At 45.1% G+C, this 19,714-nt stretch overlaps 1 protein-coding gene across 1 annotated transcript in view; it reads right to left on the minus strand.

Moving 5' to 3' along the window:
* The window catches only part of LOC121586934 (rap guanine nucleotide exchange factor 5), a 68,139-nt gene extending 49,497 nt beyond the window's left edge, over positions 1 to 18,642 (minus strand). Inside the window, exons 1-3 of the mRNA XM_041903995.1 lie at positions 18,172 to 18,642; positions 2,100 to 2,239; positions 1,223 to 1,335 (exon numbers count right to left, since the gene is read on the minus strand). Coding sequence (XP_041759929.1) covers positions 1,223 to 1,335; positions 2,100 to 2,239; positions 18,172 to 18,366 — 448 coding nt within the window. The 5' untranslated portion in view covers positions 18,367 to 18,642. The remainder of the gene's footprint in view (positions 1 to 1,222; positions 1,336 to 2,099; positions 2,240 to 18,171) is intronic.
* Positions 18,643 to 19,714: the final 1,072 nt, after the last annotated feature.

Below are 19,714 nucleotides of genomic sequence, written 5' to 3' on the forward strand. Positions count from 1 at the left end.
TATTCCCTATGTAGTGCACTACTTAGAGAATAGGGTGCCATTTGGAACAAAACCATATGTCTTCACATGGCTGGCTGCCTGCGTGAAGCTACTGACTTCTCATCCGAACACCACCACCTCCATGTCCTCCCAGGGAGCCTCATGATAGGTTTAGTAGAGACGATGTTTTATAGTTGTATGGTTTTTAGTGAAGCTGAGATCCCATATTATCCCATATGATCTCCCACCCCCCCTTGTTATTCTGGAGGGAGCAGTGAGGAGAGCCGCCCAGGGCCCCAACAACAGCATTAGCAGGGCTGCAGAATTAAGGGAGCGAGAGCGAGGGGAGAGGGAGAGAAAGGAGGGAGGGAGAGGAGAGAGAGATGACTAGTTTAGAGGAGCCAGGACCGAATGGACTCTGGGGTCATTTTTGTGGAGGATCATTGACCAGCGATCAGTGCCTCATTGGGACGTACAGAGCTGATTCCCTAAGTCCCTGTCCCCTGCATATAGAACACCAATCTGAACATCAAATTGACCTGAAAATCAGAATTTCCTCATACATCCTCTGCACTGCTTCCTGCATCTGCTCCTGATTATAGAACCCTCACTAGAGAAGGTCTAGGTGTTCAGATCAGTTCAGTGACTCCACACACACACTAACTCATCAGAATGAGCAATGATCTGTGGTCTGGCAGGGGCAAGGCATGGAGCAGGCAGCCTGATGGGAACTCATCTGTGACCGGCTGCATCCATCTCCCTTCTCCCATCTCCCACCGCTCTATATATCAGCCTCCCATCTCCCTTCTCCCATCTCCCACCGCTCTATATATCAGCCTCCCAGGAGCAGCCTGCATCTCTCACTTTATCTCTCTCTCTCTCTCTCTCTCTCTCTCTCTCTCTCTCTCTCTCTCAATCTATTTTTCTCCCTCATTATCTCTCTTTCTTTATCGCCCTATTTCATTCTCTCTCTCTCTCTCTCTCTTTCTCTCCCTCCCTCTCGTTCTCTTGCAATCTCTATCACTCAATTCATCTCTCCCTCTCAGGCATTTCCTCTCATCACAATATACACAGTCATCTATCCATCTTCAGTAAGAGACACTCTCCTCTCTCTAAACTGGTTCTCTCTCTCTCTCTCTCGCTCTCTTTCTCTCTCTCTCCTCTTAAAAATAGCATAGATGAACATAGATTAAAAGTAGTAGCCAGAGGCCAAACACATTGATTTGGGGGTTAAGTGACTGACCTGACTCCTTGGTCTGTTGTGTGCTCCCCTGGTCATCATGGTGGTGGTCCAGCCTCAGGACAGACAGCAGGTGTTCTAAGATCTTCTCTGGGGTCCCTGACACCACCAAGTACCTGTCAGAGACAACACTGTCACTGGACAAGTCCTCCTCGATGGAGGACTGAGAACGACTGCTGCTCCACACCTCCTCTCCATCCCGCTCTCCCTCTGTCTCTTCCTCGTCTATGTAGCGGAAGTAGGGGACATCGAAGGTGGGGACTTTAGTGGTCTTGGCCCCGTCCTCTGCCCGGCTGGCGCTGTCACTGCCCCCGCTGCTACTGCTACTTTCCTCCTCATCCTCATCCTCCTCCTGCTCCACAAGAGCCACCGATGCCAGCAGCCTGCCCTCCTCCCACGGCCGAGTGCCCATCGTCAGCGTGTCCCTGTGCACCTTACAGCCGGTACCACTGTTGCCGTGGTTACTGCTGCATGCCCTCCCTCAGCCACCCATTTGCCCATCCGCCTAGCTGTCTACCTGCTGCAGTTGCTATAGAGCCCTGGGAGAACCCTGGTCCTGTGGTCTCCCTACCCCAGAGAGAGCTCTCCACACCCAGCCTGAGACGGTGACACTCTCCCCTGTGTCTACACAGCCAGTCAGCCAGCAAGCCAGTAAGTGGAGCTACGGCTCACTCCCGGCTTACTCACTCTCTCACACACACACACTAGCTCCATCCATCTGTGTGCTGTGAGCTGCAATGCAAGCACACGCCGCCTGTGTTTAGAAGTGTGTGTGTGTGTGTGTGTGTGCCAGAGACTGAGGAGAAGAATGACTAGAGGGAGGGAGGAAAGAGAGCGAGTGAGAGGGAGGGGGGGAAAGCGGAGAGACAGAGAGGCTTACCTCCTGTCCCCCTCCTCCGGTCTCCCCCCTCCCCTGGCCGATGCGGAGGGGTCTGGCCGCTGTGACGACACTCTCTGGAGCACCAGCACCTCCTGGCCCCGCTCCCGCAGACACACACGGACTGCCTCGTCACTGTGGGCCTGGAGGGAGGGAGGGAAGGCGGGAGAGAGAGAAGGTGGGAGGGATGGATGGATGGATGGATGGAGAGAGACAGAGCGGGAGAGAGAGAAGGTGGGAGGGAGAGAGGGAGGGAGGGCAGGAGGGAGAGAGAGGGAGGGAGAGGGGGTGAGAGGGAGGGAGGAAGAGAGAAATGGAGTGAAGAGAGAGGGAAGGAGGGAGGTGCATAATCACTAAGGAGGTTCCATGTCTTTTCTCCTCTCACCACATCCCATTGATTTCCATCACAATAGCCCTGTCAAATCCAGCCCTCTGAATGAAAGACCCTCTCCATAGATTACAATAATCATTCATTCATTTCTTATCAGTAAACCCCAGTCAGGAATTGAATTTACATTCACATAATCAAACTCATACATATTTTAATTAACAATTGTTCTTTAAATTATATTAATTAATAGATCATGATGTCTAGACCATGATTTATCTATTTTCCTTCAGTAACACGTTGGATGAGTTTTTATGTGCCTGTGCTTTCTAGTGAGGAGCAGGTCTTAGTGTGCAGTAAAAACACTGGGTTTTAATGGTTTGCTGTTGGGCTTAGATGAGAGAGCTCTGGGTTTTCTAATGTCACCCCTGTGTGCTCTGTGTGTGAGGGTTTCATAAGAAAGAGAGATAGGGACTGGTGGAGAACACACGTTCACACACAGGAACACACACACACTGCGTCGGCAATGTCACTTAATCACCAGAGTGTTATCAATCTTTCCCAGCCTTCAGGCACATGGGGAAAAGACTAGACTGGTCATCTCTCTCTCTCTCTCTCTCTCTCTCTCTCTCTCTCTCTCTCTCTCTCTCTCTCTCTCTCTCTCTCTCGCTCTCTCTCTCTCTCTCTCTCTCTCTCTCTCTCTCTCTCTCTCTCTCTCTCTCTCTCTCTCTCTCTCTCTCTCTCTCTCTCTCTCTCTCTCTCTCTCTCTCTCTCTCTCTCTCTCTCTCTCTCTCTCTCTCTCTCTCTCTCTCTCTCTCTCTCTCTCTCTCTCTCTCTCTCCCCCTCCCTCCCTCCCTCCCTCTTTCTCTCGCTCCATCCTCTCTCTCCCTCCCCCTCTCTCCCTCCTCCCTCATTCCCTCCCTCACTCTCTCTCCATCCTCTCTCTCTCCCCCTTTCTCTCCCTCCTCCCTCTTTCCCTCTGCCCCCCTCCCCCTCTCTCCCCCTCTCTTTCCACTCACACAGGAACAACAAAGCGCTCTGCTGCGTATTCCTGTCCTCTGGCCACCCAGTCTTACCTAGTCATGGGTCAATGATAGCAGTTTAACCCACTGAGACAATTACCACAACAACAACTACAACAACAACACATGACTGCTCCTCACATGCAGTAGAGCAGAATACGCTGTGAAGCAGAATCCATTACTATACAGTATATCCATGTATGTTCAGTAGTAGTCACATTATGCAATCCACACTCTCTGTGGGAATACCCAGGGCTTGAATTGGGATATTGTAGTAGGAACTGTCCCCGATAATGGTCTTAAATGTTATTGCTAGGGTATTGCTAGTGTCACTCTAGATTAAAGAGGTAATGAAAGTGTGTGTGTGTGTGTGTTGGCACGCGCACGTGTGTGCATGCTCTGACGAACTGTCATGTTTTTTCCCCCCTCAAGTCCTAATCAAGCTCAGGAGTTCATTATCTTAATTTTTTTGTTACTTTTATTTAACTGGGCAAGTCAGTTAAGAACAAATTCTTATTTACAATGACGGCTTTTATCAATACCATTGGTTCAATAAGACAATAATGTCTTGAAGGGTGTGTAAATGAGAAAGAATGCTACATCATCACTATAATCTGTTTAGAGGGCTACAGCGGCACCAACGCAGACAGAGGGGAAGTAACACATTGAACCAATTAGGCCGGGGGATATTGGCTGGAATGGAAACCAAGGGACACATAACGGCCATTAGGAATCGAGGTTGGGATGATGTGCTAGAGAAGTGCAGTGGGGGGTTGTGGGAACTGGGGAAAGGAAATCACGTTCAACCATTTGTAGCTGTGTGGGTCCTAACTGGAGAAAGAAACACACAGAGATGCAGAAATACCAGATGAATATCATTCTTCAGTTACTTCAGAGTGCATTAGAGAGTAGTAGAGGGAGTGGATGACTACTGGAAAACATTCATTCTTTTTTTCAACAAAGTAGCCTTTAATGGTGATTGTAATGGTGATTGTAATTGACTGGTTGAAGCAAGGACTAGTGATTCTACATCTCTTCCATTCCATCTAATTATTTCTCTCATCGGATGTCTGAATATCAGCTTTGCAAGTAGCCATGCATGATCATTTCTGCCGAGTATATAGTTTGCATAATATACCAATTAAATTAATGGTTGAAGCATTTGACATTCAGTAAAGTCATCGATATGTACGCAGTAGATACAGAGTCAGAATAGTACCCTATTCCCTATATAGTGCACTACTTTTGACCAGAACCCTATGGGTACGGGGTGTGGAATAGGGTGGCATTTGGGACACACTATACTAAGAGATGGTAGAGTACAGTAGATTAATAGGTGGTAGAGTACAGTAGATTAATAGGTGGTAGAGTAGACTAGATTAATAGATGGTAGAGTACAGTAGATTAATAGATGGTAGAGTACAGTAGATTAATAGATGGTAGAGTACAGTAGATTAATAGGTGGTAGAGTACAGTAGATTAATAGGTGGTAGAGTAGACTAGATTAATAGATGGTAGAGTACAGTAGATTAATAGATGGTAGAGTACAGTAGATTAATAGATGGTAGAGTACAGTAGATTAATAGGTGGTAGAGTAGACTAGATTAATAGATGGTAGAGTACAGTAGATTAATAGATGGTAGAGTACAGTAGATTAATAGATGGTAGAGTACAGTAGATTAATAGATGGTAGAGTACAGTAGATTAATAGATGGTAGAGTACAGTATATTAATAGGTGGTAGAGTACAGTAGATTAATAGATGGTAGAGTACAGTAGATTAATAGATGGTAGAGTACAGTAGATTAATAGATGGTAGAGTAGACTAGATTAATAGATGGTAGAGTACAGTAGATTAATAGATGGTAGAGTACAGTAGATTAATAGATGGTAGAGTACAGTAGATTAATAGATGGTAGAGTACAGTAGATTAATATATGGTAGAGTACAGTAGATTAATAGATGGTAGAGTACAGTAGATTAATAGATGGTAGAGTACAGTAGATTAATAGGTGGTAGAGTAGACTAGATTAATAGATGGTAGAGTACAGTAGATTAATAGATGGTAGAGTACAGTAGATTAATAGATGGTAGAGTACAGTAGATTAATAGATGGTAGAGTACAGTAGATTAATAGATGGTAGAGTACAGTAGATTAATAGATGGTAGAGTACAGTAGATTAATAGGTGGTAGAGTACAGTAGATTAATAGGTGGTAGAGTACAGTAGATTAATAGATGGTAGAGTACAGTAGATTAATAGGTGGTAGAGTACAGTAGATTAATAGATGGTAGAGTACAGTAGATTAATAGATGGTAGAGTACAGTAGATTAATAGGTGGTAGAGTACAGTAGATTAATAGATGGTAGAGTACAGTAGATTAATAGGTGGTAGAGTACAGTAGATTAATAGATGGTAGAGTACAGTAGATTAATAGATGGTAGAGTACAGTAGATTAATAGATGGTAGAGTACAGTAGATTAATAGATTTTAGAGTACAGTAGATTAATAGATGGTAGAGTACAGTAGATTAATAGATTTTAGAGTACAGTAGCCATGCAGAATCTAGTCATGTCTGTTGCTGGTGTAATTGGTGCCCATTGCATGTTTGACAGTGCTGGGTCTGGACTGGAGTTCTTAGTGTTTCTTAATGAGGAGTCTACTGCATAGTACACACACACACACACACACACACACACACACACACACACACACACACACACACACACACACTGGTCCTGCAGCGGGTGGGCACACACACACACATCAGTCAACACAAGCCTCTGCATGCAATTAGGCAGGCAGACAGGCTGGAAGTGGCTGCAGTTTTCTGCTCTAATTGACTACTGCACTGAGGCATCCAGAGACCTTCAGCACAGCACGACTTCCTGACACACTTAAACTGATCCCAAAGCATGGCCACACACACACACACACGCACAAACTAATGCACGTCCACACAAGCGAAAAGCTGTCCATTACTGAGCGGAGCACTTTCCCTAACACAGGCATTACAAAATCACACAATCACCGATCTGGTCCGCATCCCAAATGGCACCCTATCCCAGGGAGGGATTTTTAAAATGCGTATCAAAAAGACCATTAATGGTAATGTTATTGGCAGTTCCTTACACAGTACAGTGTATGTGTCCCAAATGGCACCCTATTCCCTACATAGTGCACTACTTTTGACCAGGGACCATAGAGCTTTGGGGACAAGCAGTGCACTATGTAGGGAATAGAGTGCCATTTGGGACTTTGGCAGTGAGTCAAGGTGGGATTTGCAGAACATAACAGTTTCCCAGAATGTGAGGGCAGTACTTTTCAGCATCCTGCTTCACACCATGACTAAGGCTTAACAACACAGCTTTCTATGAAACCTGTGAAAGGCACTGTGACAGACTAACGTCCTGTCCAGGGGGTGTACTTGTACACTAAGGTGCCTCACGCTAGAGAAACAGGCTGCTGCCCCTGTGGGGCATTCTGGCTCAGACAAGGCTTACTTACTCTGAAACCTACATGGTGATGTCACCTCATGTACATTTCCAACCATAGCTCTATTTAGGTTGTACAGTATTTAATATCATCAGATTATCCACTGATCGACAGCAATCAACAGCTTGGCAGTGCATGATGTGTACTCTAGCAAGGTGTACTAGGGTGCTCCGTGTCGGATAATTCCAATACCCTCAACCCTGGTGGTATATTAACTGTAGTGTTCCAAACAATTACACAACAACAGAGTAAACAGATTTTGGCCAAGAGATCTGTGGAATAAGTTTACAGGGTGTAATACAATGCAATGCAATATTATTAATCTACAATTGAAGAGTTCATTACCAAAACGCTATAGCCACAATTTTTTCACATTTGTGTTTTTTCATGTCGGTGTCATAACCAGCCATAAAATAACGCGGTATATCTCCCAACAGGTGTAAATATATGGGTCATGACAGTGTTATGACATATTATGACATGGTTATGACCGTGTCATAATGTGTTATTACACTGGGTGTCAAGTAAAGTGTTACCGTTATTTGTTACATTTGAATGTGTAAAACTTAGCAGTACTACTTATTTCTCTGAGAGTGAGGTGGATTTATAACATTTTGCAAAAAAACATGATTGTTTGTCTCTCTGAAATGAAATCATCAAGTGATAGATTTTAAGCAAATACTTGTCTGTCATTGAACAACCCTATGCCATGATTAGATAGTGAAAAAACACACCAATCGCTTTCATAATTTCTTTAAACAATAAAAGCTAATTTACCAACATTTCTGTAAATGGATACATAACGTTTCGGAATGAAACTCTTCAATGTATGTTCTTATTAACCCTGGGTAACATGGGCCTGGGAGGCTCACAGGGAAATTGTTATCCACAGTACTCCGCCAATGTGACATTTTTAACTCAATACTTCTTGTATTTTTTTAATACATAAATGCACTGTAATTGAAGCTTTAAAAGCACAACGTTTTCTCTCTGCCCCATGACAAAATGTGTAGAATTCTAGGATTTTAGCTTTAAAGCTGCAACAACTAAAAATCTCTCTGCCCCATGACAAAATGTGTAGAATTGAAGGAAATGATCTTGAGAACAGCAACATTTTCTTCTCGCTAATAGACGGGCCTTTAAAATGTTCCTTCTCAGGGCCCGAGAAATGATTCGTCCGGCCATGCACTGCCGAAGACAAAGTAAAACTCCTTATATGGTATTTTTATCTCACTCTAGTTGTGTTCTGATTATGAGGGGTCCCTGATGAATTTGCAATCACAAAAGGGGTTCCCGGACTCAAAAAAGTTTGAGAACCCCTGCTCTAAAAAACAACAACCTTAAAGACAGATACTGTATGTTGTGCTTCTTGAACAGTAAACCAAACTCAGGTGTAGAATCTGAGAGTGCCTCTGACCGGTCAACCAGCATCAGGCCAGGCATGCCTCTCCTCTCCTCCCCCCAATGAGTTATTGATCCTCCAGTCCACTCCAGACTGGATGCTTTTAATGAGACAGAGTGCATCTCTCTCTCTCTCTCTCTCTCTCTCTCTTCTCTCCTCTCTGGGACACAGTGTTCCTGTAGAAGTGGTGGACGTGACCTCCAGTACCACTGGAATGTTTCCTAACATAAACACTGTGGAGGATAAACGTAATCATCACTTAGACCCTGATAGGTCACGTCCAGTTGGGCTAAACTCCTAACCCGCTACTGTGGCCAGCCAGTGAAGCTCCCTCTGTTGGCTTCTTGGCTTCCACTCTGCGAGATGCTTTAGTTATTTCAAAAAAAAAAAAATCCCTGCCTAGAAATGTTAAGTTATGTGAATTCCAAGAAATCAAGTTGAGCTGACAAAACGTACGTTTGATAAATTGATACCACTTAACATTTCAAGTCAGGGTGGTAACAGCGTTCTAAATTGAAACACTCCAGATGTTATTTTCCCGTCCAGAGGCACCGTGCAGGCTTAAAGGATGCTGGGTGTCGGCATTCTCTGTGTAGCTCAAACATGTTCAGTATGGAGTACTTAGCAGGACCTGGAGGGTCTTGATAGAACACAGATACACATTAAATTCTCTCTCTCTGAGAATAGTTTGCGTCAGAGGAGTTTAGAAGAAGACCTTAAATCAAAACAAATCAAATTTTATTTGTCACATGCGCCAAATACAACAGGTGTAGACCTTACTGTGAAATGCTTACTTACAAGCCCTTAACCAACAATGCAGTTCAAGAAATAGAGTTGAGAAAATATTTACTAAATAAAGGTGCACATCATTAGAGTATGTGGTTTTGGAAATAAGTAATGTGACGCAAGTCTGCTTGGTTACTATCCAAAAGTGAGTTACTCAAATTCCTGCTTAGGCCGTTAAGCTCCAGTCCGTCTCTAGGAATTGGCTCTGTGATGAAAATAGATAAACATAGACATCTGCACATTATCTCAAACTGTTCTGTTCTGCAAGTGGACAAAAAAGGAACAAGAAAACAAAGAAGACTGTGTCAGATGATCAGAACATCGATCCACTGTTACAGAATCCTTTAGGAAAACATAGAAGCTCTCTAACATAGGGAAACAGAAGCTTGTGGAATATTTATGCCCTGACAGCAATAACCTTCCATATCAACACACGCTTCCTAGTAAAGAAGACAAGTCTCATAATCAGTGCCATACATCATGCTGTGCTGGCAGACTTGAAAAATCACCAATTCACAACAACATGTAGGACACTGCCTTTTGTGGTAAGAGACTGTATGTACTGTACTGTGGAGAGTTATCTCTGTGTAAAAAATTGATTTGTCCTGGTAGGCTAGGAATGAAAAATGCTCAAAAAGTGCATTTTCTATGGAGGTGCTATAGATTACAACGACGTTACAGGTAGCAATACGAGTATACACAGATATAAGTACACAGCTGCCCCTGAAAATACAACTGCAACGATAACAGACTAGAATAGGTGTAGAATACATGGAATGCATTATTATGCTTCATGAAGGAAATATTTTTACAACTGCATTGCAGAACATACTGCGTTAAAATTCAGAATACTTTCAAGCCAGATCTTCTAATAAAAACATAGTTTTTGAGTGGTATTTTCCTTTCAGAACTAGTCAAGCAGTCAAGTTTTCAAGATGTAGGATTTTCAAGGAGCAAAGTGTCACATGCTACATCATCATGATGATGCGTTTTGCACTACTATGACGAAGTGGCAAGTGCCACTGCTTCTTGAGAGCCCAGCTGACTTCCTTCCTATATACAGTAATTGAGAGCCCAGCTGACTTCCTTCCTATATACAGTAATTCAACTCCCCAACAGGTCGATGAAAACAGAGCATCTGTCAGGTCAAGAACTGCACCACTGTACCAGGTTTTGTAGGATACTGCTTGGATGTTTTCATGAGGGTAGAGGTCAGTCTATGTTACAGGGAGTATACTGGATGTGTTGGAGTGTCTTTCATAATTCCTTTCCTTTAAACTGGAGCTCTTCATATTTCAGAGCCATGCCATGCCTGGAATGTTCTCTATTATAAACCAACTCAGATCTTTGCCTCTTGGTTGTACTCAGATCACACCAACAAAACAAAACAAGTTCTCCTTTCTTTTTCTGTGGGAAAATTATTAATTATTATTAACTATTAAAAAGGTTGAGAATAAAAATAGGTTTGAGGCACAACCCTAGTTGAGACACCCAGCTTGATGTAGTAGGCTAGTCCTATTGACGAAGAAGGTGACATTTACTGAAAGAACAACGACAAGGAGATGCTATCATCACATCTAAGATGGCGTTTAAGGCCATGCTACAGTGTACAGTACAGTCACGTTCATTGTGGTGAATTATGACAGGCAGGGCTACAGTAACCAACCCTGCTCCAGGGTGCGTTCCAAATGGCACCCTATTCCCTATATAGTACTTTTGACCAGGGTCCATAGGGCTCTGGTCAAAAGTAGTGCACTATATAGCGAAAAAGTGCAGTTTGGGACCTATCCCCAGTGTTTTGGAGAAAAGGTCAGGGACCTGCAGCATTGAAATCCACCCTGAAACCAACACAATGTCTTGGGATGGTGGGGAGACTGAGGGGACAGCCCGCGGTGGGGCCAGCCAGGGGCCTGTGGAACTTGCGTCAGCTTCCTGACATTGTTGCTGTGCCGTTCTGCTGCACAGATAGAGACAAAGCTGGCCAGTCAGGAATGGAAGAACTGAGGCCACCATGGGCTCAGCACTCCAGGGTGTTTCTAGGTACAGACCTAGGATCAGCTTCCCAAAATGCTAAATTGACCTGAGATCAGCATCTGGGGGCAACTGCACCCGACACCGAGCTAGCCAATCAGCACACCACCTTCTCTCAAGCGTTCTAATAGGCTGTTGGATTTTGACACAAAATTGAGTGAGCGCTCTTAACCACCCAATAACACTGATAAAGAACAGATTGGATTCAGTTAAGGGTATTGACGTTATGATGGTTCTAAGTATATCATAATTAGGAGCGAAATGAATCTAATTTGTTTTTAACAGGTTAATAAGGCAGTCACAGTAGCTAGCTAGAGGATTGTCATTAATTTGCCATAGCTCTTAGGTGTACTCCAAGTCTACTGAATGGACTGATACGTAGGGCTTAATACCACTCCCCTCACAGATGCTTCTAGTTCTCAGAATAACAAGTGAACGTGCAGGCAGTAGGCCTGGATCACTAGGGCAGGGCTCTCCAACCCTGTTCCTGGAGATACCCTCCTGCAAGTTTTCACTCCAACCCTGTTCCTGGAGAGATACTCTCCTGGAGGTTTTCACTCCAACCCCATTTGTAACTAGTGGTGCTCTAGAGGGAGTGGTGCTTATGGAGGGAGTGGTGTTTATAGAGGGAGTGGTGCTCTAGAGGGAGTGGTGCTCTAGAGGGAGTGGTGCTTATAGAGGGAGTGGGGCTTATAGGGGAGTGGTGCTTATAGAGAAAGTGGTGCTCTAGAGGGAGTGGTGCTTATAGAGGGAGTGGTGCTTATAGAGGGAGTGGTGCTTATAGAGGGAGTGATGCTCTATAGGGAGTGGTGCTTATAGAGGGAGTGGTGCTTATAGAGGGAGTGGTGCTCTGGAGGGAGTGGGGCTTATAGAGGGAGTGGTGCTCTAGAGGGAGTGGTGCTTATAGAGGGAGTGGTGCTTATAGAGGGAGTGGTGCTTATAGAGGGAATGGTGCTCTTGAGGGAGTGGTGCTTATAGAGGGAGCGGTGCTCTAGAGGGAGTGGTGCTTATAGAGGGAGTGGTGCTTATAGTGGGAGTGGTGCTCTAGAGGGAGTGGTGCTCTAGAGAGAGTGGTGCTCTAGAGTGAGTGGTGCTTATAGAGGGAGTGGTGCTTATAGAGAGAGTGGTGCTCTAGAGGGAGTGGTGCTTATAGAGGGAGTGGTGCTTATAGAGGGAGTGGTGCTTATAGAAGGAGTGGTGCTCTTGAAGGAGTGGTGCTTATAAAGGGAATGGTGCTCAAGAGGGAGTGGTGCTTATAAAGGGAGTGGTGCTCTAGAGGGAGTGGTGCTTATAGAGGGAGTGGTGCTTATAGAGGGAGTGGTGCTCTAGAGGGAGTGGTGCTTATAGAGGGAGTGGTGCTCTAGAGGGAGTGGTGCTTATAGAGGGAGTGGTGCTTATAGAGGGAGTGGTGCTTATAGAGTGAGTGGTGCTTATAGAGAGAGTGGTGCTCTAGAGGGTGTGGTGCTTATAGAGGGAGTAGTGCTCTAGATGGAGTGGTGCTTATAGAGGGAGTGGTGCTTATAGAGGGAGTGGCGCTCTAGAGGGAGTGGTGCTCAAGAGGGAGTGGTGCTCTAGAGGGAGTGGTGCTTATAGAGGGAGTGGTGCTTATAGAGAGAGTGGTGCTCTAGAGGGAGTGGTGCTTATAGAGGGAGTGGTGCTTATAGAGGGAGTGGTGCTTATAGAAGGAGTGGTGCTCTTGAAGGAGTGGTGCTTATAAAGGGAATGGTGCTCAAGAGGGAGTGGTGCTTGTAAAGGGAGTGGTGCTCTAGAGGGAGTGGTGCTTATAGAGGGAGTGGTGCTTATAGAGGGAGTGGTGCTCTAGAGGGAGTGGTGCTTATAGAGGGAGTGGTGCTCTAGAGGGAGTGGTGCTTATAGAGGGAGTGGTGCTTATAGAGGGAGTGGTGCTTATAGAGTGAGTGGTGCTTATAGAGAGAGTGGTGCTCTAGAGGGTGTGGTGCTTATAGAGGGAGTAGTGCTCTAGATGGAGTGGTGCTTATAGAGGGAGTGGTGCTTATAGAGGGAGTGGCGCTCTAGAGGGAGTGGTGCTCAAGAGGGAGTGGTGCTCTAGAGGGATTGGTGCTTATAGAGGGAGGGGTGCTTATGGAGGGAGTGGTGTTTATAGAGGGAGTGGTTCTTATAGAAGGAGTGGTGCTCTTGAAGGAGTGGTGCTTATAAAGGGAATGGTGCTCTTGAGGGAGTGGTGCTTATAAAGGGAGTGGTGCTCTAGAGGGAGTGGTGCTTATAGAGGGAGTGGTGCTTATAGAGGGAGTGGTGCTCTAGAGGGAGTGGTGCTTATAGAGGGAGTGGTGCTCTAGAGGGAGTGGTGCTTATAGAAGGAGTGGTGCTTGTAGAGGGAGTGGTGCTTATAGAGAGAGTGGTGCTCTAGAGGATGTGGTGCTTATAGAGGGAGTAGTGCTTGTAGAGGGAGTGGTGCTTATAGAGAGAGTGGTGCTCTAGAGGGTGTGGTGCTTATAGAGGGAGTAGTGCTCTAGATGGAGTGGTGCTTATAGAGGGAGTGGTGCTTATAGAGGGAGTGGCGCTCTAGAGGGAGTGGTGCTCAAGAGGGAGTGGTGCGCTAGAGGGATTGGTGCTTATAGAGGGAGTGGTGCTTATAGAGGGAGTGGCGCTCTAGAGGGAGTGGTGCTCAAGAGGGAGTGGTGCGCTAGAGAGATTGGTGCTTATAGAGGGAGGGGTGCTTATGGAGGGAGTGGTGTTTATAGAGGGAGTGGTGCTCTAGAGGGAGTGGTGCTCTAGAGGGAGTGGTGCTTATAGAGGGAGTGGGGCTTATAGAGGGAGTGGGGCTTATAGAGGGAGTGATTTCTATAAATCACTGCTAGGCAAATCTCCGCCTTATCTTAGCTCATTGGTCACCATAGCAACACCCACCCGTAGTATGCACTCCAGCAGGTATATCTCACTGGTCATCCCCAAAGCCAACACCTCTTTGGCCGCCATTCCTTCCAGTTCTCTGCTGCCAATGACTGGAACGAACTGCAAAAATCTCTGAAGCTGGAGACTCTTATCTCCTCACTAACTTTAAGCATCAGTTGTCAGAGCACCTTACCGATCACTGCACCTGTACACAGCCCTTCTGAAACTACCTCATCCCCATATTGTTATTTATTTTGCTCATTTGCACCCCAGTATCTCTATTTGCACATCATCTCTTGCACATCTGTCATTCCAGTGTTAATATTAATTGTAATTATTTTGCACTATGGCCAATTCATTGCCTTACCTCCATAACTTACTACATTTGCACACACTGTATACAGTGGGGAAAAATTTTATTTAGTCAGCCACCAATTGTGCAAGTTCTCCCACTTAAAAAGATGAGAGAGGCCTGTCATTTTCATCATAGGTACACGTCAACTATGACAGACAAAATGAGGAAAAAAAATCCAGAAAATCACATTGTAGGATTTTTAATGAATTTATTTGCAAATTATGGTGGAAAATAAGTATTTGGTCACCTACAAACAAGCAAGATTTCTGGCTCTCACAGACCTGTAACTTCTTCTTTAAGAGTTTTCTCTGTCCTCCACTCGTTACCTGTATTAATGGCACCTGTTTGAACTTGTTATCAGTATAAAAGACACCTGTCCACAACCTCAAACAGTCACACTCCAAACTCCACTATGGCCAAGACCAAAGAGCTGTCAAAGGACACCAGAAACAAAATTGTAGACCTGCACCAGGCTGGGGAAGACTGAATCTGCAATAGGTAAGCAGCTTGGTTTGAAGAAATCAACTGTGGGAGCAATTATTAGGAAATGGAAGACATACAAGACCACTTATAATCTCCCTCGATCTGGGGCTCCACGCAAGATCTCACCCGTGGGGTCAAAATGATCCCAAGAACGGTGAGCAAAAATCCCAGAACCACACGGGGGGACCTAGTGAATGACCTGCAGAGAGCTGGGACCAAAGTAACAAAGCCTACCATCAGTAACACACTACGCCGCCAGGGACTCAAATCCTGCAGTGCAGACGTGTCCCCCTGCTTAAGCCAGTACATGTCCAGGCCCGTCTGAAGTTTGCTAGAGTGCATTTGGATGATCCAGAAGAGGATTGGGAGAATGTCATATGTCATATGGTCAGATGAAACCAAAATAGAACTTGTCGTGTTTGGAGGACAAAGAATGCTGAGTTGCATCCAAAGAACACCATACCTACTGTGAAGCATGGGGGTGGAAACATCATGCTTTGGGGCTGTTTTTCTGCAAAGGGACCAGGACGACTGATCCGTGTAAAGGAAAGAATGAATGGGGCCATGTATCATGTGATTTTGAGTGAAAACCTCCTTCCATCAGCAAGGGCATTGAAGATGAAACGTGGCTGGGTCTTTCAGCATGACAATGATCCCAAACACACCGCCCGGGCAACGAAGGAGTGGCTTCGTAAGAAGCATTTCAAGGTCCTGGAATGGCCTAGCCAGTCTCCAGATCTCAACCCCATAGAAAATCTTTGGAGGGAGTTGAAAGTCCGTGTTGCCCAGCGACAGCCCCAAAACATCACTGCTCTAGAGGAGATCTGCATGGAGGAATGGGCCAAAATACCAGCAACAGTGTGTGAAAACCTTGTGAAGACTTACAGAAAACGTTTGACCTGTTTCATTGCCAACAAAGGGATATATAACAAAGTATTGAGAAACTTTTGTTATTGACCAAATACTTATTTTCCACCATAATTTGCAAATAAATTCATAAAAAATCCTACAATGTGATTTTCTGGATTTTTTTTCCTCATTTTGTCTGTCATAGTTGACGTGTACCTATGATGAAAATTACAGGCCTCTCTCATCTTTTTAAGTGGGAGAACTTGCACAATTGGTGGCTGACTAAATACTTTTTTTCCCCACTGTATATATTTTCTGTGGTATTTTTGACTTTATGTTTTGTTTTACCCCATATGTAACTCTGTGTTGTTGTTTTTATCGCACTGCTTTGCTTTATCTTGGCCAGGTCGCAGTTGTAAATGAGAACTTGTTCTCAACTGGCTTACCTGGTTAAATAAAGGTGAAATAAAAAAATAAAAAAAATAAAAACCATGCAACACACATGCATATGCAAGAACACACGCATGCACACACACACACACACACACACACACACACACACACACACACACACACACACACACACACACACACACACACACACAACCAGACAGCAATGTACTGGTATTGTATGCCCCAGAGTCAGACACCTAATGTGTCTAATGTAGTGGGACTGTGTGTGTAAGGGAATAGTATGCTAATTGGGATAGATACAGAAGGAATACACGATAAGAGTATCATTTGAATTAGAGACTTATTGATCCACCCACTCTGATAAGGCAGCTGGTACTGTACTGTTAAAATTATGCTTTGTGCAATTTAGTGTGAGATCAAATGGGAGCATGTTTCTTCATTAAGATTGTGCCTTCATCTCCTACACTATTGAATGACATTAGTAACAAAGCCAATAGTCACGACTTCTGTATGAGGAATACACACTCTCCAAAACATATTGTCTCCACATACCTTTACTTTCATTCATATCAAATAGATGCACTGACTGAATTACTTGTTGAAGGAAGTACATTGGTCATCTCAAGATGGCTCACAATCATAAAACAGACAATTTTATGTATTGTTCAAACTGATAACTAGTTTTGCTACAGTACAGCACACACATCACTTTTCAATCCCCCTCATTCGGTCATACAGTGCACTCTTAGAAAAAAGGTGCTAAATAGAACGATACAGGGTTTTTCGGTTTGTCCATATATGGGAACCCTTTTTGGTGCTGGGTAGAACCCTCTATGTAGGGTTCTTCAAAGAACCCCCTGTATATGGTTCTACCTAGAATCCTCTGAAGGGTTCTGCCTAGAACCGTTTATGAAGGGTTCTACCGAGAACCCTTTTATCTTTGGACGGTTCTTCCTAAAACCCTCTATAAATGGTTCCACCAACCAATGTTATTATTTTTGACAATACATTACATATATCATAAGGCCTTTCTTTGAGGGCCTAGTTATACCCTGACACAGTTTATGAAGGGTTCTACCGAGAACCCTTTTATCTTTGGACGGTTCTTCCTAAAACCCTCTATAAATGGTTCCACCAACCAATGTTATATGTAATGTCAGGAATCTCCTGGTTTACAGGCCACATCAGACCTGTAATTCACATTATGCTGGCTTGTGTAATTCCTACTGGAATCCAGCCAGTGTTAGGACATCCAACATTGTTAATCACCTGCAACCTGTATTCAAAATAAGGAGGGAGGCAGGTAGCTTAGTGGTAAGAGCGTTGTGCCAGTAACTGAAAGGTCGCTGGTTCTAATCCCCGAGCCAACTAGGTGAAAAATCTGTCGATGTGCCCTTGAGCAAGGCACTTAACCCTACTTGCTCCTGTAAGTCGCTCTGGATAAGAGCGTCTGCTAAATGACTAAAATGTAAATGTAAAATGACTGCCAGGGTAGGGAAGATTGAATACTGAGGCTACCTCAATCAACTAAACTGGAACAACCATCTCAGTAAAGGGTGCTATAAATCCGACAGAAAGGATATGTTATTTATCTTTGTGTAGCATAAAATTAATCCAAATTAATAAATGTACATGCAAAAACACAGATATTACAGTAAATCAAAACATCTGAAAATCTCCCTGCAATAGAGCATGCTGGGAAATATTATATATGGTTCTATGTTAAACCCTTCTTGCTTTCCAAATAACCCTTTCTTCCAAAAATTGTTCTTAGGATGTTAATGGTTCTAGGTGGAACCCATTACCTTACAAAGAACACTTGTATTCCAAAAAGGGTTCTTCTAATCAAAACAGTTCTTGGTAGAACCCTATCCCTTCGCAAAGAACCCTTTTGGAACCCTTTTTTTCTAAGAGTGTAGTGTTTGAGTGTGTGGTGATTTCTCTAGACTAACTCTGTCATAGTGTTTGAGCGTGCGATGATTTCTCCTGATCTGTCACAGGGTTTCTATTGGGTGAATGCAGTGTGACGTAGTCTCTCACCTCTGCTGTCCTCTCCGGGAGGGCCTTGCTGCTGCTGTTGTTGTGGTTCTGGAGGAAGCGGCATCCGTCCTTGGCCAGTCTCTGGACCATCTCCAGACGGGACAGGTCCTCCTTGTCGTGCAGGTCACACACACCCCGCGGCTGCAGCACCGGAGACACAGAGAACATGTACCTCAGGCCACAGTCCCACGACATGACTGTAGAGTAGAACCAGCACGGTGTAGCGCACTCCAAAGGTGTGTGTGAGGGGGATGGGCCGGGCAACCTTGAATGTGTGTGTCTGTCTGTGTGTGTATGTGTGTGTATGTGTGTGTGTGAGCGCAGGTGGGTCACAGCCTCCTCTCACTGAGCCAAAGCAGATCCCCGTAGAAGCACCAACAACACCTCCGGCTGGCTCTCTAGTTGGGCTGCAGATGCAGAGATAGAGAGATAGAGATGGCTGTGAAGCAGCAAGGACTCCAGGTGCCTCTGTTCTATATGCTTAGATCCAGAGAGAGAAAGAGACTGACTGCTACTCCCTCCTTCCCTTCCCTTTCACTGCTGGAGGGAGGGAGGGACAGAGGGAGGGAGGGAGGAGAGGGAGAGAGGGAGGGAGAGGAGAGAGAGGGAGGGGGAGAGGGGGGAGAGAGGGAGGGGGAGAGGGGGAGAGAGGGAGGGAGGGAGAGAGGGGGGGAGAGAGGGAGGGGGAGAGGGGGAGGGAGGGAGGGAGATAGAGAGAGGGAGGAGAGGGGGGAGGGAGGGAGAGAGAGAGAGGGGAGAGAGAGGGAGGGAGAGAGAGAGGGGGAGAGGGGGAGAGAGGGAGGGAGAGAGAGAGGGAGGGGGGAGAGGGAGGGAGAGAGAGGGGGGAGGGGGGAGAGAGGGAGGGTGGGAGAGAAAGAGAGGGGCGAGAGAGGGGATCAGGAAACATCTGGTAAAGCGTTCCAGACCAGCCCCTGCAGAGGAAGTTTCACAATCTCCTCTAAACGGGACAGAGCCTGTCCAGGCTGGCTGAGGTGGGCCAGGAAGTGGGGTCTGGGAACCCCCTGAGAGAACACACACAGAGGTGAATACAGTGGATGAATCTAGTTTCTTCCAAAAAATAAAAGGTGATATCACTTTCCAGCAATGACTGCCACAACCAGATCTTTTAGTTGTTAGCGCTTTCCAGAAGAATACTCAGTGCTGCTGTCACAGGGTGGTCGTCCTCTTCTTGCTCCGTTCTGTACTTCCTGTTATTGAGTAGGTGGGCCAGACTGAAGAGTTGGGGTTGAGTGACATTGAACGTCCTTTACACACCCTAGCTCCTACAGAACCCCAACAGGATGCACATGACGATGGCTTTTTTTTTAACCTTTATTTAACCAGGTAAGCCAGTTGAGAACAAGTTCTCATTTACAACTGCGACCTGGCCAAGATAAAGCAAAGCAGTGATGTAAAAACAACAACAACACAGAGTTACATATGGAATAAACAAAACGTTCAGTCAAAAACACAATAGAAAATCTATATACAGTGTGTGCAAATGTAGTAAGTTATGGAGGTAAGGCAATAAATAGGCCATAGT

Source organism: Coregonus clupeaformis, chromosome 17 (assembly GCF_020615455.1).
Source record: "Coregonus clupeaformis isolate EN_2021a chromosome 17, ASM2061545v1, whole genome shotgun sequence".
In the NCBI taxonomy this organism is placed as follows: Eukaryota; Metazoa; Chordata; class Actinopteri; order Salmoniformes; family Salmonidae; genus Coregonus; species Coregonus clupeaformis.